The sequence below is a fragment of the Vidua macroura genome, unplaced genomic scaffold, assembly GCF_024509145.1.
Source record: "Vidua macroura isolate BioBank_ID:100142 unplaced genomic scaffold, ASM2450914v1 whyUn_scaffold_181, whole genome shotgun sequence".
Classification (NCBI taxonomy): domain Eukaryota; kingdom Metazoa; phylum Chordata; class Aves; order Passeriformes; family Viduidae; genus Vidua; species Vidua macroura.
The window spans coordinates 19025-42516 of record NW_026530567.1 but is presented as its reverse complement, the minus strand read 5'-3'; the positions used below and the strand labels follow the sequence as shown (position 1 = coordinate 42516).

General features: G+C 64.5%; 1 protein-coding gene across 1 annotated transcript in view; it reads right to left on the bottom strand.

Moving 5' to 3' along the window:
- Window positions 1-23492, bottom strand: part of CHD3 (chromodomain helicase DNA binding protein 3) — a 47375-nt gene that overhangs the window by 6434 nt on the left and 17449 nt on the right. The window contains exons 14-38 of the mRNA XM_053969331.1: window positions 22962-23093; window positions 21564-21663; window positions 20126-20317; window positions 19220-19420; window positions 18217-18354; window positions 17403-17524; window positions 16586-16759; window positions 16331-16472; window positions 15387-15518; window positions 14657-14774; window positions 13700-13824; window positions 12382-12613; window positions 11233-11399; window positions 10193-10370; window positions 9521-9586; window positions 8985-9070; window positions 8268-8401; window positions 6753-6897; window positions 5876-6021; window positions 5204-5333; window positions 4682-4817; window positions 4048-4146; window positions 3064-3177; window positions 2295-2403; window positions 314-446 (exon numbers count right to left, since the gene is read on the bottom strand). Coding sequence (XP_053825306.1) covers window positions 314-446; window positions 2295-2403; window positions 3064-3177; window positions 4048-4146; window positions 4682-4817; window positions 5204-5333; window positions 5876-6021; window positions 6753-6897; window positions 8268-8401; window positions 8985-9070; window positions 9521-9586; window positions 10193-10370; window positions 11233-11399; window positions 12382-12613; window positions 13700-13824; window positions 14657-14774; window positions 15387-15518; window positions 16331-16472; window positions 16586-16759; window positions 17403-17524; window positions 18217-18354; window positions 19220-19420; window positions 20126-20317; window positions 21564-21663; window positions 22962-23093 — 3451 coding nt within the window. The remainder of the gene's footprint in view (window positions 1-313; window positions 447-2294; window positions 2404-3063; window positions 3178-4047; window positions 4147-4681; window positions 4818-5203; window positions 5334-5875; window positions 6022-6752; window positions 6898-8267; window positions 8402-8984; window positions 9071-9520; window positions 9587-10192; window positions 10371-11232; window positions 11400-12381; window positions 12614-13699; window positions 13825-14656; window positions 14775-15386; window positions 15519-16330; window positions 16473-16585; window positions 16760-17402; window positions 17525-18216; window positions 18355-19219; window positions 19421-20125; window positions 20318-21563; window positions 21664-22961; window positions 23094-23492) is intronic.

Genomic DNA, 23492 nt, shown 5'->3' with positions numbered 1-23492 from the left:
TCAGGTGTGGGGAAACCCAACAGCTGGAGGTCCCAGGTGTCCAGACACCCACCCACCTATGACCTCATCAACATCTGGAGGGTCCAGCTGTTGGTGGGTCCAGCCCTGACCTCACCAACATCTGGACGACACAGATGTCCAAGCGCCCAACCCTGACCTCACCCAACACCTGCAGCCCCCACCCAGGTGTCCGAGCACCCTCGGCTCCCTTCCCGCTCATCCCAGCCCCTCGTGCAAGGCCACCCTCGCTGTCACCCCCCGTGCCACCCCCGCTGTCACCCCCGTGCCACCCGGTGCCACCGCGGGCGCTGACCTTGAAGCGGCGCGCCAGGAACTTGTTCTTCATCTCCAGGAAGTTGCCCTTGGAGGCCTCGCCCTTGAAGGGTTCGTTGATGACCCCGAAGGCGCCGTCGTTCTGGATGTCGGTCCAGCGCGCGTAGCCGTGGCTGCGCGCTAAGGACTGCCACCGTGTCACCGTGTCACTGTGTCACCCTGCTACCGTGTCACCATGTCACTATGTCACCCTGTCCCCAGCATCCCCCTTACACAGCACACGGAGCCGTGGCTGCGCGCTAAGGACTGCCACCGTGTCACCGTGTCACCTGTCACCCTGCCACCGTGTCACCGTGTCATTGTGTCACCGTGTCACCCTGCCACCGTGTCACCGTCTCACCGTGTCACCCTGTCACCGTGTCACCGTGTAACTGTGTCACTGCTACACCCTGTCCCCAAATCCCCCTTACATGGCACATGGAGCCGTGGCTGCGCGCTAAGGACTGTCACCGTGTCATTGTGTCACCATGTCACTGTGTCACCATGTCACCGTGTCTCTGTGTCACCGTGTCACTGTGTCACTGCATCACCCTGTCCCCAGCATCCCCCTTACACAGCACACGGAGCCGTGGCTGCGCGCTAAGGACTGTCACCGTGTCATTGTGTCACCATGTCACTGTGTCACCATGTCACCGTGTCTCTGTGTCACCGTGTCACTGTGTCACTGCATCACCCTGTCCCCAGCATCCCCCTTACACAGCACACGGAGCCGTGGCTGCGTGCTAAGGACTGCCACCGTGTCACCGTGTCACCTGTCACCCTGCCACCGTGTCACCGTGTCACCGTGTCACCCTGCCACTGTGTCACCGTGTCATTGTGTCACCATGTCACCCTGCCACCGTGTCACTGTGTCACCGCTACACCCTGTCCCCAAATCCCCCTTACATGGCACATGGAGCCGTGGCTGCACGCTAAGGACTGTCACCGTGTCATTGTGTCACCTGTCACCCTGCCACCGTGTCACCGTCTCACCATGTCACCCTGCCACTGTGTCACCGTGTCATTGTGTCACCGTGTCACCCTGCCACCGTGTCACTGTGTCACTATGTCACCCTGTCCCCAACATCCCCCTTACACAGCACACGGAGCCGTGGCTGCGCGCTAAGGACTGCCACCGTGTCACCGTGTCATTGTGTCACCATGTCACTGTGTCACCATGTCATTGTGTCACCCTGCCACCGTGTCACCTCTCACCATGTCACCATGTCACCCTGTCCCCACCATCCCCCTTACACAGCACACGGAGCCGTGGCTAAGGACTGTCACCGTGTCATTGTGTCACCGTGTCACCATGTCACTGTGTCACCATGTCACCGTGTCACTGTGTCACCCTGTCACCGCATCACCCTGTCCCCACCATCCCCCTTACACAGCACACGGAGCCGTGGCTGCGCGCTAAGGACTGCCACCGTGCCACTGTGTCACCGTGTCACCTGTCACTGTGTCACCTGTCACCTGTCACCCTGCCACCTGTCACTGTGTCACCGTGTCATTGTGTCACTCTGTCACCTATCACTGTGTGTCACCTGTCACTGTGTCACTGTCACCTGTCACCATGTCACTGTGTCACCTGTCACTGTGTCACACTATCACCTGTCACTGTGTCACCTGTCACCTGTCACCGTGTCACCGTGTCACTGCATCATCACATCTCCCTGTCCCCAACATCCCCCAGACACAGCACACCACGAATGGATGCCACCCTCTCCTGGCTGTCACCCTCACTTTGTCACCCTCACTTTGTCACCCTCACCATCCTGTCACTGTCCCCAGCCTGAGGACACCCCAAATCCCCGCGGTGACACCAAGGATACAGGACGATCCCGGCCAGCAGCCTGGTGCCAGTGCCACCCTCACTGTGCTGTCACCCTCACCGTGCTGTCACTGTCCCCAAATCCCCGCAGTGACACCCCAAATCCCCGCGGTGACACCCCAAATCCCCGCGGTGACACCAAGGATACAGGACGATCCCGGCCAGCAGCCAGTAGTCGTGGCGCCGGTGCCAGATCTCGTTGAGCTTCCCCGAGGAGATGGCGGCGCGCTCCTCGTTCTGCCACAGCGTGTGCAGCTCTGCCGGGGGGCAGCGGGTCAGGGGGTCCCCGGGTGTGTCCCCTGGGTGTCCACGGGTGTCCCCTGGGTCTCCCCTTGGTGTCCCTGGCTGTCACGGGGTGTCCCTGGTTGTCCCTGGCTGTCCCCTGGCTATCCCTGGCTGTCCCGGGGTGTCCCCTGGGTGTCCCGGGGTGTCCCCTGGCTGTCCCCTGGCTATCCCTGGCTGTCCCCGGGGTGTCCCTGGCTGTCCCCTGGCTATCCCTGGCTGTCCCTGGCTATCCCTGGCTATCCCTGGCTGTCCCCTGGCTATCCCTGGCTGTCCCCGGGGTGTCCCTGGCTGTCCCCTGGCTATCCCTGGCTGTCCCTGGCTGTCCCTGGCTGTCCCCTGGCTGTCCCTGGCTGTCTCCTCCCTGTCCCGTGGCTGTCCCTGGCTATCCCTGGCTGTCCCCTCCCTGTCCCCTGGCTGTCCCCTGGCTGTCCCTGGCTGTCCCCTGGCTGTCCCTGGGGTGTCCCTGGCTGTCCCCTGGCTATCCCTGGCTATCCCTGGCTGTCCCCTCCCTGTCCCCTGGCTGTCCCCTGGCTATCCCTGGCTGTCCCCTCCCTGTCCCCTGACTGTCCCCGGGGTGTCCCTGACTGTCCCCTCCCTGTCCCCTGGCTGTCCCCGGGTGTCCCCGTGCTCACCCGTGAAGCCGCCGTCGGCGATGTTGAACATGAACCGCGGCTTCTCGGCCCTGTCCTCCCGCCGGCCGTTGGGCCGCGCGTCCGGCCGGGGCTCCTTCTCGGCCTTCAGCTCCTCTGCGGGGCCAAGACACGTTTGGGGGGTCACGGGCAGGTTTGGGGGGGCCAGGGACTCATTTGGGGGGGCCAGGGACTCATTTGGGGGGGCCAGGGACACGTTTGGGGGGGTCAGGGACTCATTTGGGGTGGTCAGGGACACATTTGGGGGGTCAGGGACACGTTTGGGGGGTCACGGGCAGGTTTGGGGGGCCAGGGACTCATTTGGGGGGACCAGGGACACGTTTGGGGGGGTCACGGACAGGTTTGGGGGGGTCAGGGTTTCATTTGGGGAGGTCGGGGAGATGTTTGGGGGGACAGGGACACGTTTGGGGGGTGAAGGACTTGTTTGGGGGGCCAGGGACAGGTCTGGGGGGGACAGGGCCTCATTTAGGGGGTCAGGGACAGGTCTGGGGGGTCAGCAACATGTTTGGGGTGTCAGAGACATGTTTGGGGGGGTCAGGGACACGTTTGGGGAGGTCAGGGAGATGTTTGGGGGGGTCAGGGACTCGTTTGGGGGGTCAGGGACTCATTTGGGGAGGACAGGGACTCATTTGGGGGGTCAGGGACATGTTTGGGGGGCACAGAGACATGTTTGACCCCCCCCGGGCACCCCAAATTATCCCCCAGCCCCCCTGAAAATCAGCCAACAATAAATGAGATAAGGGGTGGGTTAAGCCCCGCCCCCTCCGGTTTAGGCCACACCCCTTTCCATTAAACCCTGCCCACTCTGCATTAGGCCACGCCCTTTTGGTTAAGCACCACCCACTCTGTTAGGCCACTCCTCTTTCCATTAAGCCCCACCCACTGCAAATTAGGCCACGCCTCCTATCAAGCACAACACAGTCCTGCTTAGGCCACGCCCCTTCCTCTAAGCCCCTCCCCCGGCACCTCTTTTGGGGTCGGGGTCCCCCGGGCGCTCCTTGGGCTCCTCCTCCGGGGCCTTCTCGTCCCCCTTGTCCAGCCCCGGAACCTTCTCGGCCTCGGCTCCTGCCAGGGCAGCGGGGCGGGATTCGGGGTTTGGGGCGTTTGGGGTTTTCCAGGGATTTGGGGTTTGGGGCTTTTGGGGTTTGGGGTTTTTCGGATTTGGGGTTTTTGGGATTTGGGGTTTTTGGAGTTTTCCAGGGATTTGGGGTTCTGGGATTTGGGGTTTTGGGGATGTGGGGGTTCTGGGATTTGGGGTTTTTGGGGTTTGCGGTTTTGGGGATTTGGGGTTCTGGAATTTGGGGTTTTCCAGGGATTTGGGGATTTGGGGTTTTTGGGATTTGGGGTTCTGGCATTTGGGGATTTGGGATTTTTGGGATTTGGGGGTTTTCCAGGGATTTGGGATTTTTGGGATTTGGGGGTTTTGGGATTTGCGGTTTTTGGGATTTGAGGTTTCTGGGATTTGGTGTTCTGGGATTTGGGGTTTTCCAGTGATTTGGGGTTTTGGGGATTCGGGGTTTCTGGGATTTGGGGTTTTGGGGATTTGGGGTTTCTGGGATTTGGTGCTTCCCGGGATTTGGGGTTTCCTGGGGGGTCTCACCTGGCCGCTCCTCACGGGCCGGGGGCCCTTCGGCCTCGGGGTCCCTGTGGCCGGGTCCCTCCTCCTCGTCCCCCTTGCGGGGCCCTTCGGCCTCGCTGCCATCGCCCGGCGACGGTGGCACCTCGGGGACAGGAGGCTGCGGGGACAGGGCGGGGCTGTCACCCTCGGTGTCCCCATGGGGACATCACCCCCCCTCCGAGAGTGACAGAGAGGGGGGGACACGGGGACAGCGGTGGGGAGGGGACAGGGACGGGGATGGGGACAGGGACAGGAGGGTGAGGACAGTGCTGGGGACAGCTGGGGACAGCCAGGACACAGCTGGGGACAAGGATGGGGACAAGGATGGGGATGGGGACAGGGACAGGAGGGTGAGGACAGCGTTGGGGACAGCTGGGGACAGCCAGGACACAGCTGGGGACAAGGATGGGACGGAACTGGGGACAAGGAGAACGTGACTGGGAACAGGGAGGACGTGGTGGGGACAGGGTTGGGGACAGGGTTGGGGACAGCTGTGCCACTCACATCTGTCTCCATCTTCTCGGGGCCTTTGGGCTCCTTCTCGTCCCTGGTGTCACCCTCGTCCCTGTCCGGGGGTGGCCCTGGCCCGTCCCCGCGCTCGCTGGGCGCCGGCGTGGCTGGGGACAGGGGACATCAGGACATCGGTCCCCATCCTGTCCCCAGACGTGTCCCCATTCCTGTCCTCAGCCATGTCCCCTGTCCCCATGTCCCCATCCCTGTCCCCGTGCCTCCAGCTGGGTCCCCATGTCCCCAGCCATGTCCCCATCCCTGTCCCCGTGTCCCCATCCCTGTCCCCGTGTCCCCAGCCCTGTCCCCATGTCCCCAGCCCTGTCCCCAGCCCTGTCCCCGTGTCCCCATCCCTGTCCCCGTGTCCCCAGCCCTGTCCCTGTGTCCCCAGCCATGTCCCCATCCCTGTCCCCGTGTTCCCAGCCCTGTCCCCAGCCCTGTCCCCGTGTCCCCATCCCTGTCCCCGTGTCCCCAGCCGTGTCCCCATCCCTGTCCCCGTGTCCCCAGCCCTGTCCCCATCCCTGTCCCCGTGTCCCCAGCCATGTCCCCAGCCCTGTCCCCGTGTCCCCAGCCGTGTCCCCATCCCTGTCCCCGTGTCCCCAGCCGTGTCCCCAGCCCTGTCCCCGTGTCCCCAGCCGTGTCCCCCGGTACCGGGCGTGGGGGGTGCGGGGCTGGGGGGGCCGCTCTGCTCGGGGCTGGGGGGGGCCGGTCTTGGCGGGGGAGGAGGCGCGGGACGAGCGCTTGGAGTCGGCGCTGGGCTCGGGGGCCAGCTCGGGCAGGGACCAGCGGCCGTTGATGTGCTCGAACTCCTGCACCTGGGGAGGGACACAGCAGGGTCAGGGCACCCCAAAAACCCACCCCAAAAACCCCCAAAACCTTAAAAACCCATCCCCAAAACCCCAAAAATGGACCCTAAAACCCCCCCAGGGCCCAGCTCGGGCAGCGACCAGCGGCCGTTGATGTGCTCGAACTCCTGCACCTGGGGAGGGACACAGCAAGGTCAGGGCACCCCAAAAACCCACCCCAGAACCCCCCCCAAACCCCAAAAACCAACCCAAAAAAACCTGCCCAATGGACCCTAAAAGCCCCCCAAGGAGCAGCTTGGGGGGACTCCAAAAACTGACCCAGGTGTGTCCCCAGGTGTGTCCCCAGCTATTCAGGCTGTCCCCAGGGGTGTCCCCAGGTGTTCAGCCTGTCCCCCAGGCTGTCCCTGGCTGTCCCAAGTGTGTCCCCAAGCTGTCCCAGGCTGTCCCCAGGCTGTCCCCAGGCTGTCCCAGGTGTTCAGGCTGTCCCCAGGCTGTTCCCAGGTGTCCTGGGTATGTCCCCAGCCTGTCCCAGGGATGTCCCCAAGTGTTCAGCCTGTCCCCAAGCTGTCCCCCACGCTGTCCCCAGGTGTCCCAGGGATGTCCCCAAGTGTTCAGCCTGTCCCTAAGGTGTCCTCAGGGCAGTCCCTGGCTGCCCCCAGGCTGTCCCAGGCTGTCCCAGGTGTGTCCCCAGGCTATCCCAGGCTGTCCCAGGCTGTCCCCAGGCTGTCCCCATGCTGTACCTTTTTCTTGACGAGGGACATGACGCCGATGCGGGTCAGCACCTGCTGCCGGGACAGCCCCTCCCGGGGGACGCCGTCCGCGAAGGTCTCGGAGCCGTCGGCGCCCGGCTCGCACAGGTGGCGCATGAACAGGGACACGTAGGCCCTGGGGACAGCGCTCAGGGCCACCGCCTGTGCCACCACCCCTGCCTGTGCCACCACCCCTGCCTGTGCCACCTGTGCCACCGCCCCTGCCTGTGCCACCACCCCCTGCCTGTGCCGCCTGTGCCACCGCCCCTGCCTGTGCCACAACCCCTGCCTGTGCCACCGCCACCGCCTGTGCCACCACCCCTGCCTGTGCCGCCTGTGCCACCGCCCCTGCCTGTGCCACAACCCCTGCCTGTGCCACTGCCACCACCTGTGCCACCGCCCCTGCCTGTGCCACCTGTGCCACCACCCCTGCCTGTGCCACCGCCACCGCCTGTGCCACCACCCCTGCCTGTGCCACCACCCCTGCCTGTGCCACCGCCACCGCCTGTGCCACCACCCCCATCTGTGCCACTGCCACCGCCTGTGCCACCACCCCCGTGCCCACACACCCTGCCCCGGGGTCACTGTCCCCACAGATCCCGTCCCCAGGACCCCTGTCCCCATAGGTCACAACCCCAGGGTCTTTGTCCCCAAGGTCCCTGTCCCCAAAGTCACTCATCCTCATGGTCCCTTGTCCTCAAAGTCCCTTGTCCCCATAGATCCTGTCCCTACTGTCCCCAGTGTCCCCAGTGTCCCCAGTGTCCCCGCTGTCCCTGCTGTCCCCAGTGTCCCCAATGTCCCCAATGTCCCCAGTGTCCCCAATGTCCCCAGTGTCCCCGCTGTCCCCGCACCATCAGCCCGTCCCCTCGTCATGGCGCCCGTGGGGGCTGTGCCGGTCACGGCAGGGATCTGCCACCACTCTGGCGTCCCCTGGGCCACACCCGGCCCCCCGAGGGACACGGGGACATCGGGGGTGGCTTTGTGTCGGGCTGAGGGGGACACGGCCTCGTCCGGTCCCCAGGAACACCGACAGCGACGGCGCTCGGCTGAGTAAGGGCTCATCACGTGGCACGGGGACATCGGGGGACATTGGGGACATCAGGGGACACTGGGGACATCGGGGGACATTGGGGGACATAGACATGGGGGGACACCAGGGGACATGGGACAATGGAGGGCACTGGGACACACAGGGAGATGAGGGGACACGGGGACAATAAGGACATGGGCACAGAAGGACACAGAGGACATGGGGACACACGAGGACAAAGGACATGGGGACACACGGACACCTCGCTACTCTGCCACCACCTGTCCCTGGTGCCATCATCTGTCCCTGATGCCACCGCCTGTCCTCGATGCCACCACTCATCCTTGATGCCACTGCCTGTTCTTGATGCCACCGCCTGTCCTTGACACCACCCGCCCCTCCCCAGTGCCACCACCCCTCCACGGTGTCCCCAGCTGTCCCCTGTGGTGTCCCCAGCTGTCCCCGTTGTCACCTACTTGAACTCCTTCTCGGTTTTGCCCCGCAGGTCCCGCACGAGCCACTGGGACGTGAAGGCGTCCTGGGGGGGCATCCCCCAGCGCATGACAGCGTTCAGGAAGGCCTTGCGCTGCCTCGTGTTGAACCCCAGCACCTGGGGACATTGGGGACATTGAGGGGACATTGGGGACATCAGGGACATCGGGGACATCAGGGACATTGGGGGTTCAGGGGGACACGGGTGACAGGGGACACCCTGCCATCATCCCCCAGCGCATGACGGCGTTCAGGAAGGCCTCGTGTTGAACCCCAGCACCTGGGGACGTCGAGGGGACATTGGGGACATCGGGGGGTCAGGGGGACGCGGGGGACACAGGTGACAGGGGACACCCTGCCATCATCCCCCAGCACACGAGGGTGTTGAGCAAGGCCTCGTGTTGAACCCCAGCACCTGGGGACATCAAGGAGACACTGGGGACATTGGGGACATTGAGGGGACATCGAGGACATTAGGGACATTGAGGGGACATCGGGGACACTGGCTGTCTGGAGACCCCCTTGCCTTGTCCCCACACAGGGGGACAGTGGGGTCCAGGTGACCCCTGACCCTCTGATTTGGGCACCCAGGTGCTGAGAGGTCACTCAGGTGTCCGAGCACCCCCTGACCCCCACCGGGAGGTGACTCCGGTGGCCCCGGGGTGTCCCCAGGCCCCGGGGTGTCCCCAGTGTCCCCTCACCTCGATGTTGCCGCCCACCCGGGCCAGCAGTGGGGGGAGGGGTTTGTCCTTCTCGTTCCGCAGCTGCCGCTTGGACTGACGCCGGCCTGGGGGAGGGCAGGGGTCAGCACCCCCCACGGCACCCAGACCCCCCCATGGCACCCTGACCCCCCCTTGGGGACACCCTGACCCCCCCATGGCACCCTGACCCCCCCATGGCACCCTGACCCCCCCTTGGGGACAACCCTGACCCCCCCTGGGGCCACCCAAACCCCCCCTTGGGCCACCCTGACCCTTCCCAGGACACCCTGATCCCCCTGGGGCCACCCAAACCCCCCTTGGGGATACCCACCCCCCACCTTGGGCCACCCTGACCCCCCCGGGGCCACCCAACCCCCTCCTTGGGCTACTCTGACCCCCCTGGGGCCACCCTGACCCTCCTGGGGCCACCCAAACCTCACTTGGGGCCACCCAAACCCCCCTTGGGGCCACCCAAACCCCCCTTGGGCCACCCTGACCCCCCTTGGGCCACCCTGACCCCCCTTGGGGCCACTCACCCTCGGGCCGCTCGTCGAAGTCCTCGTCCTCCTCCTCGGAGCCCACCGAGTACTCGGACTGGTTGTCTGGGGGACACGGCAGCGTTGGGGACACTCGGTGCCACCCCAGTGTGTCCCAGTGCCACCCATCCCAATGTGTCCCAGTGCCACCCCAGTGTGTCCCAGTGCCACCCCAGCGTGTCCCAGTACCACCCCAGTGTGTCCCAATCCCTCCCAGCGTGTCCCAGTGCCACCCCAGTGTGTCCCAGTGCCACCCCAGCGTGTCCCAGTGCCACCCCAGTGTGTCCCAGTGCCACCCCAATGTGTCCCAGTCCCTCCCAGTGTGTCCCAGTGCCATCCCAGTGTGTCCCAATCCCTCCCAGTGTGTCCCAGTGCCATCCCAGTGTGTCCCAATCCCTCCCAGTGTGTCCCAGTGCCACCCCAATGTGTCCCAGTGCCACCCCAGTGCGTCCAGTGCCATCCCAGTCCCTCCCAGTGCCCACCTTGGTCCTCCTGGGCTGCGTTGTTGCAGTTGCCCTGCTTGCGCACGCGCTTGCCCAGGCTCCATCCCAGTCCCTTCCAGTCCCTCCCAGTCTGTCCCAGTGCCATCCCAGCGTGTTCCAGTCTGTCCCAGTCCCTCCCAGTGCCATCCCAGCGTGTCCCAGTGTGTCCCAGTGCCATCCCAGTGCCCACCTTGGTCCTCCTGGGCCGCGTCGTTGTAGTTGACCTGCTTGCGCACGCGCTTGCCCTTGCCCAGGTTGCGGGCCAGGTCCTCCTGCTGCTGCTCGTAGTGGTGCCGCAGCAGCTTCTCCCAGTAGTCGGGGTCCACGTTCTCCTCCTGCTTGATGATCTCCCGCTCGATCTCCTCGATCTGCCGGACACTCGGGGTCACCCGGGGTCACCCAGGGGTCACCCGGGGTCACCCAGGGGTCAGCGCCCCGTCGGTCAGCGCTGGGGACGGCGTGCCCAGCAGCGGCATCCCTGTCCTTGGTGTCTCCAGCATCATCATCTCCATCATCATCATCATCATCATCATCATCATCAATTCAATCATCTTCACCATCATCTCCATCATCATCATCATCATCATCATCTCCATTATCTCCATTCCCATCATCATCATCACCATCATCATTTCAATCATCTTCACCATCATCTCCATCGTCATCATCATCTCCATCATCTCTATTCCCATCATCATCATGTCCATCATCTCCACCACTCCCATCATCATCATCATCATCATCATCATGTCCATCATCTCCACCATTCCCATCATCATCTCCATCATCTCAATCATCTCCACTATCCCCACCATCATCATCCCCACCCCCATCATCATCCCCACCTTGATCATCATCATCATCCCTATCCCCATCATCATCATCCTCATCGTTATCATCATCATCCCCATCTCCACTGTCCCATCATCTTCATCTCCGCTGTCCCCATCATCTCCATCCTCTCCAGTGTCCCCAACTCCATCATCCCATTGTCCCAAATCCCATTGTCCCCATCCCATTGTCCACAATCCCACTGTCCCCACCCCACTGTCCCCACCCCACTGTCCCCATCGCTGTCACCTCCACCATCTCCAACGTCCCCATGTCCTCCACCCCCCCAGCATCTCCTCTCTCCATCCCCTCCAGGCTCCCCAGCTCCGCCATGCCCGTGTCCCCCGGTGTCCCCCAGTGTCCCCGGTGTCCCCAATGTCCCTGGTGTCCCCAGCACACCTTGTCCTCCTCCCTGACGACGTACTGGGCCACCTTGAAGGAGCTCAGGTACTCGTTCATGTTCTGCACGTCGGCGTCGTCGGTGGCGTCCTGGTTGCGGTCCAGCAGCCGCGCGATGGCCTCGTTGTCGTAGTGGATGACGCTGCTGTCCTCCTCCTTGTTGTCCCCTGCGTGGCCACACCGCGTGACGCGCTGGCACGCGGCCGGACGCGCTCCGAGGTGATGTGACATGGCTTTGTCACACCCCGACATGGCCCAACATGGCCCAGTGTGGCTTTGTCACATCCCAACATGATGTGACACGGCTTTGTCACATCCCAACATGGCCCAACACGGCTTTGTCACATCCCAACGTGATGTGACACGGCTTTGTCACACCCCAACATGGCTTTGTCACATCCCAAGGTGATGTGACACGGCTTTGTCACACCCCAACATGGCCCAACACGGCTTTGTCACATCCCAAGATGATGTGACATGGCTTTGTCACACCCTGACATGGCCCATCATGGCCCAGTCCAGCCCAGTCCAACCCAGTGTGACCCAGTCCAACCCAACACAGCCCAGATCAACCCAACGTGGCCCAGTCCAGCCCAGTCCAACCCAACAGAGCCCAACATGGCCCAGTCCAGCCCAGCACAGCCCAGTCCTGCCCAGTCCAACTCAATGTGGCCCAGTCCAACCCAACAGAGCCCAACATGGCCCAGTCCAGCCCAGCCCAGCCCAGCCCAGTCCAACCCAACAGAGCCCAACATGACCCAGTCCAGTCCAGCCCAGCCCAGCATGACCCAGTCCAACCCAACATGACCCAGTCCAGCCCAGCCCAACCCAGCATGACCCAGTCCAACCCAACACGGCCCAGCCCAGCCCAGCCCAGCCCAGCATGACCCAGTCCAACCCAACACAGCCCAGCCCAGCCCAGCCCAACCCAGCATGACCCAGTCCAACCCAACATGACCCAGTCCAGCCCAGCCCAACCCAGCATGACCCAGTCCAACCCAACATGACCCAGTCCAGTCCAGCCCAGCCCAGCATGACCCAGTCCAACCCAACATGACCCAGTCCAGCCCAGCCCAACCCAACCCAGCATGACCCAGTCCAACCCAACACGGCCCAGTCCAGCCCAGCCCAGCCCGGCGCGGGGCCCACCCTCGTTCTCGTCCTTGAAGAGCTCCTCGGTGCCGAACTTGAGGATGTCGTCGAGCTCCTGCTTGGACATGGAGCCGGCCTTGGAGCCCAGCCCCGGGCGCACCACCAGGTGCGTCAGCATCATCTTGCGCTTGGCCACCTGCGTGATCCGCTCCTCCACCGAGGCCCGCGTCACGAAGCGGTAAATCATCACCTTGTTGGCCTGGCCGATGCGGTGAGCGCGGCTGAAGGCCTGAGAGGGAGGGGACAGGTCAGGGACATGGTGGGGACATCATGGGGATACCCCAGAGACACGTCAGATGGGATGGGGACACACCAGGGACACAGCAGGGACATGAGGGGACACCCTGGCTGAGGTGGTGAGCGAGGCTGAAGGCCTGAGAGGGAGGGGACAGGTCAGGGACATCGTGGGGACACCCCAGGGACACGTCAGGGACACGTCAGATGGGATGGGGACACCCCAGGGACATGAGGGGACACTCTGGCTGAGGTGGTGAGCGAGGCTGAAGGCCTGAGAGGGAGGGGACAGGTCAGGGACATGGTGGGGACATTGTGGGGACCTCATGGGGACATCCAGGGACATGTCAGATGGGATGGGGACACACCAGGGACACGTCAGGGACATGGGAGGACACCCTGGCTGATGTTGTGAGCCCCATTGAAGGCCTGCGGGGACAGGGACATCGTGGGGACATCGTGGGGACATCGTGGGGACATCGTGGGGACATCGTGGGGACACCGCAGGGACTTGGCAATCAGGGGAGACACGGAGCCAGGGAGGGTAACACTGGCCAGGTGACATGGCTGAGAGGTGACACAGGCCAGGTGCCCGGTGCCAGGGATGGCACTGCACAGGTGACAGTGTCCAGGTGCACAGTGCCAGGGGATGGCACTGCACAGGTGACACTGGCCAGGTGCCCGGTGCCAGGGGATGGCACTGCACAGGTGACACTGGCCAGGTGCACAGTGCCAGGGGATGGCACTGCACAGGTGACACTGTCCAGGTGCCGGGGATGGCACTGCACCGGTGACACTGTCCAGGTGCACAGTGCCAGGGGATGGCACTGCACAGGTGACAGGGGCCAGGTGCCCGGTGCCAGGGGATGGCACTGCACAGGTGACACTGTCCAGGTGCCAGGGATGGCACTGCACAGGTGACACTGTCCAGGTGCACAGTGCCAGGGGATGGCACTGCACAGGTGACACTGTCCAGGTGCCCGGTGCCAGGGGATGGCACTGCACAGGTGACACTGTCCAGGTGCCCGGTGCCGGGGGATGGCACTGCACAGGTGACAGTGTCCAGGTGCCCGGTGCCCACCTGGATGTCGTTGTGGGGGTTCCAGTCCGAGTCGAAGATGACCACGGTGTCGGCCGTCGCCAGGTTGATGCCGAGGCCCCCGGCCCGCGTCGACAGCAGGAAACAGAACTGCTGCGCCCCCGGCGCTGCCCCCCCCGGCGTCAGTGACGGACCCAAAACGCCCCAAATTCACCCCAAAAACACCCCAAACCCACCCTCACTGCTGCGCCCCCGGCGCTGCCCCCCCCGGCGTCAGTGACGGACCCAAAACGCCCCAAATCCACCCCAAAAACACCCCAAATTCACCCCAAAAACACCCCAAACCCACCCTCACTGCTGCGCCCCCCGGCGTCAGTGACTGACCCAAAATGCCCCAAATTCACCCCAAAACCACCTGAACTCCCCCTGTCCCCTGTCCCCATCCCCTGTCCCTTGTCCCCTGTCCCTACTGTTGAAGCGGTCGATGGCCACCTGCCACAGGGCCCTGGTCCATTCCCTGTCCCTGTCCCTGTCCCCATCCCCTGTCCCTGTCCCCATCCCCATCCCCTGTCCCTGTCCCTGTCCCCATCCCCTGTCCCCTCTCCCTGTCCCCTGTCCCCTCTCCCTGTCCCCTGTCCCTGTCCCCTGTCCCCATCCCCTGTCCCCTTGTCCCTGTCCCTTGTCCCTTGTCCCTTGTCCCTTGTCCCCTGTCCCTGTCCCCTGTCCCTGTCCCCTGTCCCTGTCCCCTGTCCCCATCCCCTGTCCCTGTCCCCTGTCTCTTGTCCCTTGTCCCTGTCCCCATCCCCTGTCCCCATCCCCTCTCCCTGTCCCTTGTCCCTTGTCCCTGTCCCCATCCCCTGTCCCCTGTCCCCTGTCCCCATCCCCTGTCCCCATCCCCTGTCCCTGTCCCCTGTCCCTGTCCCTGTCCCCATCCCCTGTCCCTGTCCCTTGTCCCCTGTCCCTTGTCCCCTGTCCCTGTCCCCTGTCCCCTGTCCCTACCGTTGAAGCGGTCGATGGCCTCCTGCCGCAGCGCCCCGGTGATGCCGCCGTCGATGCGCTCGTACTTGTAGCCCTCGTAGTCCAGGAAATCCTCCAGCAGGTCCAGCATCTTCGTCATCTGCGCGTACTGGTCAGACTGGGAGCGACTGGGAGCGGCTGGGAGAGGCTGGGGAGCCTGCACTGGGCACACTGGGAGCGACTGGGAGGGACTGGGAGAGGCTGGGAGAGGCTGGGGAGCCTGCATTGGGCACTCTGGGAGTGCTGGGACTGGCACTGGGCAAACTGGGAGGGACTGGGAGGGACTGGGAGCGACTGGGAGGGACTGGGGAGCCTGCACTGGGCACTCTGGAAGTGCTGGGACTGGCACTGGGCAGACTGGGAGGGACTGGGGGTGCTGGGACAGCCCGTACTGGGCAGACTGGGGGGATTTTGGGGTCCCACCTGGGAGAAGATGAGCACCCGGTGGTTCTGGGGGTGGTTTTGGGGTATCTCAGGGATAATTTGGGATATTTTGGGCTGGTTTTGGGGGTCCCACCTGGGAGAAGATGAGCACGTGGTGGTTCTCTAGGGATTTTGGGTGGTTTTGGGGTATTTCAGGGACATTTTGGGGTGTTTTGGGGGTGTTTTTGGGGTCCCACCTGGGAGAAGATGAGCACACGGTGGTTCTGTAGGGATTTTGGGTGGTTCTGGGGATAATTTGGGATATTTTGGGGTGTTTTTGGGGTCCCACCTGGGAGAAGATGAGCACGCGGTGGTTCTGCTCCTTCAGCTTGCGCAGCATCTTCTGCAGCAGCAGCAGCTTCCCCGAGGCCTTGATCAGGGCCCCGCCCTCGTAGGCGCCGCTCGGCAGCTTCGGGGACTCCTGGGGACAGGGACAGCGCCAGGTCACCCACGGGGACAGCACCGGGTCACCCACAGGGACACCGCCAGGTCACCCACGGGGACAGCGCCGGGTCACCCACGGGGACACCGCCAGGTCACCCACAGGGACACCGCCAGGTCACCCACGGGGACAGCGCCGGGTCACCCACAGGGACAGCACCCACAGGGACACGTGTCCCCCCACGATCTCCATGTCCCTCTGTCCCTGCCGTGTCACTCCAACCCCTTCTTGTCCCCACATCTCTCCATGTCCCCAGGTCCCACCAGCCCACATCCCTGTGTCCCCTCCCTGTCCCCATGTCCCACATCCCTTGAACCCTCCCATGTCCCCTCCCTGTCCCCATGTCCCTCCATGTCCCCATGTCCCTCCCTGTCCCCATGTCCCACATCCCTTGAACCCTCCCATGTCCCTCCGTGTCCCCTCCCTGTCCCCATGTCCCACAACCCTCCAGCCCTCAAACTCCCCCACACCCCTGGCTGTCCCCGTGTCCCCGCTGTCCCCGTGTCCCCCCACATCCCCCATCTGTCCCTGCTGTCCCAGTGTCCCCATGTCTCCCCACACTCCTTGGTGTCCCCACGTCCCCGCTGTCCCTGGTGTCCCCATGTCCTCCACACCCCTGGCTGTCCCCATGTCCCCGCTGTCCCCGTGTCCCCTCTGTCCCTGTGTCCTCCCACACCCCCTGGCTGTCCCCACATCCCCGCTGTCCCTGTGTCCCCATATCCCCCCACACCCCCAGGTGTCCCCATGCCCCCCCACAGCCCTGGGTGTCCCTGGTGTCCCCATGTCCCCACCATGGCGGCCACGGGGAACAGGTAGGGGTGGTTGCAGCACTTCTTGAGGTCCATCATGATGTTGAGCAGCGACACCTGGTTCCCCCCGCCCCGCGAGTTCAGCGCCTCGAAGTTCCTCGTCAGGATGTACTTGTAGTACTTCCTGCGGGGGACAGCGGTGCCACCGGCCGCTCTGGGGACACCGCGGCCGCTCCGGGGACACCGCGGCGGTGGCAGGGCTGGGGACAGCCCCGTGGGGAGGGGACAGCGGCCTACTTCTGCATGGGGCTGAGCTCCACGCGCACGATCAGCTCCGTCTTGGCCGGCATGTTCTTGAAGACGTCGGCCTTGAGGCGCCGCAGCATGTGGGGGCCCAGCAGGTCGTGGAGCTTCTTGATCTGGTCCTCCTTGGAGATGTCAGCAAACTCCTCCAGGAACCCCTCCAGGTTACTGGGGACACGGGGACACGGGGACAGGGTGAGCGAGGGGACATGGGGACATGGAGGGGACAGAGAAACCTCTCCAGGTTACTGGGGACACGGGGACACAGTCAGTGTGGGGACACAGGGACAGGGTGAGCAAGGGGACATGGAGGGGACACAGGAACCCCTTCAGGTTACTGGGGACACGGGGACACGGTCAGTGTGGGGACACGGGGACACGGTCAGCGAGGGGACATGGGGACATGGAGGGGACAGAGAAACCCCTCCAGGTTACTGGGGACACGGGGACATGGGGTCAGCGAGGGGACATGGGGACACAAGGACAGGGTCAGTGTGGGGACAGGAGGACACGGGGACAGGGTCAGCGAGGGGACATGGGGACATGGAGGGGACAGAGAAACCCCTGCAGGTTACTGGGGACAGGGGACAGGGTCAGCAAGGGGACACCAGGATTTGGTGGGGCAGGAGGTGACACAGGGGACACAGGTGGCACAGGTGACACAGGTGACATGGGGACACAGGAGATGACACAGAGGACACAGGAGGTGGCACAGGTGACACAGGTGGCACAGGTGGCATGGGTGACACAGGTGACACAGGAGGTGGCACAGGGGACACGAGAGGTGGCACGGGGGACACGGGCGACGCACTTGAAGCGCTCGGGCGTGAGGAAGTTGAGCAGGTGGAAGAGCTCCTCCAGGTTGTTCTGCAGCGGCGTCCCCGTGAGCAGCAGCTTGTGCTCGATCTTGTACCCGTTCAGCACGCGGAAAAACTGCGGGGACGCGGCCTCAGACCCCAAAATCCACCTGGGAACCCCGAACCCACCCGGCAACACCCCTGATCCCCCCACCTGGGCACCCCGAACCCACCTGGGCACCCCGAACCCACCTGGGCACCCCAAACCCACCTGGGAACACCCCAAACCCACCTGGGCACCCCGAACCCACCCGGCAACACCCCTGATCCCCCCACCTGGGCACCCCAAACTCACCTGGGCACCCCAAACCCACCTGGGCACCCCAAACCCACCTGGGAACACCCCAAATCCACTAGGGACAGCCCAAAATCCACCTGGGCACCCCGAATCCACCTGGGAACACCCCTGATCCCCCCACCTGGGCACCCCAAACCCACTAGGGGCAGCCCCAAACCCACCTGAAACCCTCCAAACCCACTGGGGACATCCCAAAATCCACCTGGGGCACCCCAAAATCCACCTGGGACACTCCTGATCCCCCCCTCAGACCCCAAAATCCACCAGGGACACCCCTGGCTCCTGCCTGGGCACCCTCAGACCCTGAAATCAGGGATCCCCCCGGTTTTGGGGTGCCCCCCACTCACACCCCCCAGCTTTTGGGGTGCCCCCCAGCCCCATGCCCGGGTTCTGGGGTGCCCCCCAGCCCCATGCCCGGGTTCTGGGGTGCCCCCCAGCCCCATGCCCGGGTTCTGGGGGCGTCCCCCCACCTTGGACTGGTTGTTTTTGAGGCGGTGGGCCTCGTCCACCACCAGGCAGGCCCAGCGGATGGAGCCCAGCGCCGCCTGGTCGATGGTGATGAGCTCGTAGGACGTGAGCAGCACGTGGAACTTCACCTGGGCCTCGCGCTGCGGGCACGGGGAGGGCTCAGCGGGGACCCCCGAGCCCCCCGGCACCCCAAAACAGAGAAAAAACCCCACCCAGAGCCCCCCAGCACCCCAAAACAGGGAAAAAAAACCCACCCAGAGCCCAAAAACATGGAAAAACCCCACCCAGAACCCCCCTGGCACCCCAAAACAGGGAAAAAACCCCACCCAGAGCCCCCCGCCACCCCAAAACAGGGAAAAACCCCACCCAGAACCCCCCTGGCACCCCAAAACAGGGAAAAACCCCACCCAGAGCTCCCCAGCACCCCAAAACTGGGAAAAAACCCCACCCAGAGCCCAAAAACATGGAAAAACCCCACCCAGAGCCCCCCAGCACCCCAAAACAGGGAAAAAAACTCACCCAGACCCCCAAAACATGGAAAAACCCCACCCAGAGCCCACCGGCACCCCAAAACATGGAAAAATCCCCACCCAGCACCCCAAAACATGGAAAAACTCTGCCCAGAACCCCCCAAATCCCCCCAGCCCCCCAAAACATGGAAAAAAACCCACCCAGAACCCCCCCGGGACCCCAAAACAGGGAAAAACCCCACCCAGAACCCCAAGGTGACCCAAGTATCCAGGTGCCACCCCGCTGTCCCCCAGGTGTCCAGGTGTCACCCCTCTGCCCCCTAGGTGCCACCCCCCAGGGGTCCATGTGCCACCCCCAGGTGTCCAGGTGTCACCCCCCTGCCCCCCAGGTGCCACCCCCAGGGGTCCATGTGCCACCCCCCAGGTGTCCAGGTGCCACCGCCAGGTGTCCAGGCGCCACCCTGCTGTCTCCCAGGTGTCCAGGTGCCACCCCCAGGTGTCCAGGTGCCACCGCCGGGTGTCCCCTGCCCCTCACCTTCATCTTGAAGGCCTTCTTGCCGCCCTTCATGGCGTTGTCGTCGAAGGAGAACTCGTTCTCGCGGATGATGGCCCTGCTGTCCTTGTCCCCGGTGTAGGTGACAACGTAGAAGGCCGGGGCCCACATCTGGAACTCGCGCTCCCAGTTGATGATGGTGGAGAGCGGCGCGCTGACGAGGAACGGGCCCTTGGTGTGGCCCTGGGGGACACTGTGTCACACGGGGCCAGGCCCTGGGGGACACGGTGTCACACGGGGACACGCCCTGGGGACACGGGGACAGGCCCTGGGGGACACGGTGTCACACGGGGCCAGGCCCTGGGGGACACGGTGTCACACGGGGACAGGCCCTGGGGACACGGGGACACGCCCTGGGGGACACGATGTCACACGGGGACAGGCCCTGGGGACACGGGGACACGCCCTGGGGGACACGGTGTCACACGGGAACAGGCCCTGAGGGACACGGTGTCACACGGGGCCAGGCCCTGGGGGACACGATGTCACACGGGGACACGCCCTGGGGACACGGGGACAGGCCCTGAGGGACACAGTGTCACACGGGGACACGCCCTGGGGACACGGTGTCACATGGGGCCAGGCCCTGGGGACACGGGGACAGGCCCTGGGGACACGGTGTCACATGGGGCCAGGCCCTGGGGACACGGGGACAGGCCCTTGCGAAACTTGGGGACAGGTGTGTGACAACAAGGGAGCAGGCAGGTGACCCCATAAAACTGGTGACCCCAGTGCCCACATCGGTGACCCCAGTGCCCACATGGGTGACCCCAGCGACCACATGGGTGCCCCCAGCCCCACATGGGTGATCCCAGTGACCACATGGGTGCCCCTAGCCCCCCGCAGGTGCCCCCAGCCCCACATGGGTGCCCCCGCAGGTGCCCTCACCTCCTTGTAGAGCGAGTAGAGGAAGACGATGGTCTGGATGGTCTTGCCCAGCCCCATCTCGTCGGCCAGGATGGTGTCGGTGCTCTGCGCCCACGAGAAGCGCAGCCAGTTGAGCCCCTCCAGCTGGTACAGGTGCAGCGTCCCGCCCGTGGCCGTGATGAAGCGCGGCTGCGTCTCGTACTTCACCGTGGGCTGCGGGGACACGGCTGTCACCACGGGGGACACGCCACCCCAGAAACCCCCCGGGGCGCTGGGGAGGACGTGGAGGTGTCACGGGGCTCAGGTGTGTCAGGGGAACCAGGTTTGGGGGGGACTCAGGGCACCCCAGAAACCCCCGGGGGGCTGGAGGTGTCACAGGGCTCAGGTGTGTCAGGGGAACCAGGTTTGGGGGGAACTCAGGGCACCCCAAAAACCCCCAGTGGGCTGGGAAGGACGTGGAGGTGTCACAGGACTCAGGTGTGTCAGGAGTGCCAGGTTTGGGGGGAACTCAGGGCACCCCAAGAACCCCCGGGGGGCTGGAGGTGTCACAGGGCTCAGGTGTGTCAGGGGAAGCAGGTTTGGGGGGAACTCAGGTACTCAGGGCACCCCAAAAACCCCCGGGGGGCTGGAGGTGTCACAGGGCTCAGGTGCTCAGGTACTCAGAGCACCCCAGAAACCCCTGGGGGCTGGGGAGGACATCAAGGCATGCAGGGGAACCAGGTTTGGGGGGGACTCAGGTGTTCAGGGCACCCCAAAAACCCCCAGGGGGCTGAGGTGTCACAGGGCTCAGGTGTGTCAGGGGAACCAGGTTTGGGGGGAACTCAGGGCACCCCAAAAACCTCCAGGGGGCTGGAGGTGTCACAGGGCTCAGGTGGGCTTAGGTGTGTCAGGGGAACCAGGTTTGGGGGGGACTCAGGTGTTCAGGGGACCCCAAAAACCCCCAGGGGGCTGGGAAGGATGTGGAGGTGTCGGGGGACTCAGGGGAACCAGGTTTGGGGGGCACTCAGGTTTTCAGGACACCCCAAAACCCCCCAGGGGCCTGGAGGTGTGTCACAGGGCTCAGGTGTGCCAGGAGTGCCAGGTTTGGGGGGGACTCAGGTGTTCAGGACACCCCAAAAACCCCCACAGGTCTGGGAAGGGCGTGGAGGTGTCGGGGGCTCAGGTGTGTCAGGGGGAACTGGGTTTTGGGGTGGCCAGGTTTGGGGGTGCCCAGTTTTTCAGGTCCCCAAGTTTGGGGGCACCCAGATTTTGGGGTACCCAGTTTTGGGGGCAACCAGTTTTTGGAGTGCCCAGTTTTGAGGTGCCCAGGTTTGGGGTGCCCAGGTTGGGGGGTGCCCGGGTTTTTGGGGTGCCCGGGTTTTTGGGGTGCCCAGGTTTTTGGGGATGCCCAGTTTTTGGGGATGCCCGGGTTTTTGGGGTGCCCAGTTTTTGGGGTGTCCGGGATTTTGGGGTCACTCACGTCGTTGGTGGGCGAGTCGGGGGGCCCCTCCCCCGGCGTCTCCTTCTTCTTCTTCTTGTAACGGCGGGGCTGGGCCGGGTCCTCCCCCATGAACACCTCCCTGGGGACACCGGGGACACCGGGGACATCAGGGGGACACCAGGGGACATCAGGGACACACGGGGACACCAGGGGATACCAGGGACACATGGGGACACCAGGGACACAGGTGGACATCAGGGGGACACCAGGGGACATCAGGGACACACGGGGACACCAGGGACACATGGGGACACCAGGGACACAGGTGGACATCAGGGGGACACCAGGGGACATCAGGGACACACGGGGACACCAGGGACACCAGGGGACATGAGGGACACATGGGGACATGAGGGACACAGAGACAACAGGGAACACCAGAGGGACATCAGGGGACACCAGGGGACATCAGGGACACACGGGACATCAGGGGACACCGGAGTGGGACAGGAGACGAGCAGGACACAGGGATGGTGACACGGGGACACGAAGAGTGACAAGGGACACACAGACATGAGGCCGTGGGGACACAGGGACAGACAACGGTGACAGGGACGCGAGGGCGGGAACACAGGGACATGGAACGGGGACAAGGGACACACACGGGGGTGACACGGGGACACGTGGCAGTGTGAGAGCGTTGTGGGATGCCATGTCCCCCATGTCCCCAGCTGTCACCAGTGTCCCCAGTGTCCCTCCCAGTGTCCCCAGTGTTCCCAGTGTCCCTCACCAGTGTCCCCAGTGTCCCTCCCAGTGTCCATCCCAGTGTTCCCAGTGTCCCTCCCAGTGTCCCCAGCGTCCCTCACCGGTGTCCCCAGCGTCCCTCCCAGGGTCCCCAGTGTCCCTCCCAGTGTCCCTCACCGGTGTTTCCAGTAGGCACAGCCCTGTAACCCCGATGTCCCCAGTGTCCCCAGTGTCCCTCCCAGTGTCCCCGGTGTCCCTCACCGGTGTTTCCAGTAGGCACAGCCCTGTAACCCTGATGTCCCCAGTGTCCCCAGTGTCCCTCCCAGTGTCCCCGGTGTCCCTCACCGGTGTTTCCAGTAGGCACAGCCCTGTAACCCTGATGTCCCCAGTGTCCCCAGTGTCCCTCCCAGTGTCCCCGGTGTCCCTCACCAGTGTTTCCAGTAGGCACAGCCCTGTAACCCCGATGTCCCCAGTGTCCCCAGTGTCCCTCCCAGTGTCCCTCCCAGTGTCCCCAGTGTCCCTCACCGGTGTTTCCAGTAGGCACAGCCCTGTAACCCCGATGTCCCCAGTGTCCCCAGTGTCCCTCCCAGTGTCCCCGGTGTCCCTCACCGGTGTTTCCAGTAGGCACAGCCCTGTAACCCCGATGTCCCCAGTGTCCCCAGTGTCCCTCCCAGTGTCCCCAGTGTCCCTCACCGGTGTTTCCAGTAGGCCAGCTTGTGCAGGTCGTAGTCGGGGATGGGCATCTCGTCCTCCTCCCAGGTGGCCTGGTCGTAGGGCAGGTCCCGCCACTTCACCAGGTAGTGGTACTGCCCCTTCCGGTCCACGCTGCGCGGCACCGCGTCACCCGGGGCACGGGGACACGGGGACACACGGGGACACGCGGGGACACCGCGTCACCCGGGGCACGGGGACACGGGGACACACGGGGACACGCAGGGACACCGCGTCACCCGGGGCACGGGGACACGGGGACACGCGGGGACACACGGGGACACTGCGTCACCCGGGGTACGGGGACATGGGGGACACGCGGGGACACCGCGTCACCCGGGGCATGGGGACACGGGGACACGCGGGGACACGCGGGGACACCGCGTCACCCGGGGCACGGGGACACGGGGGACACGCAGGGACAGCCGAGAACACCCAGGGACACTGCATCACCCAGGGCACGGGGACACGGGGGACACGCGGGGACACAGGGGACACCCAGGGACACCGCAT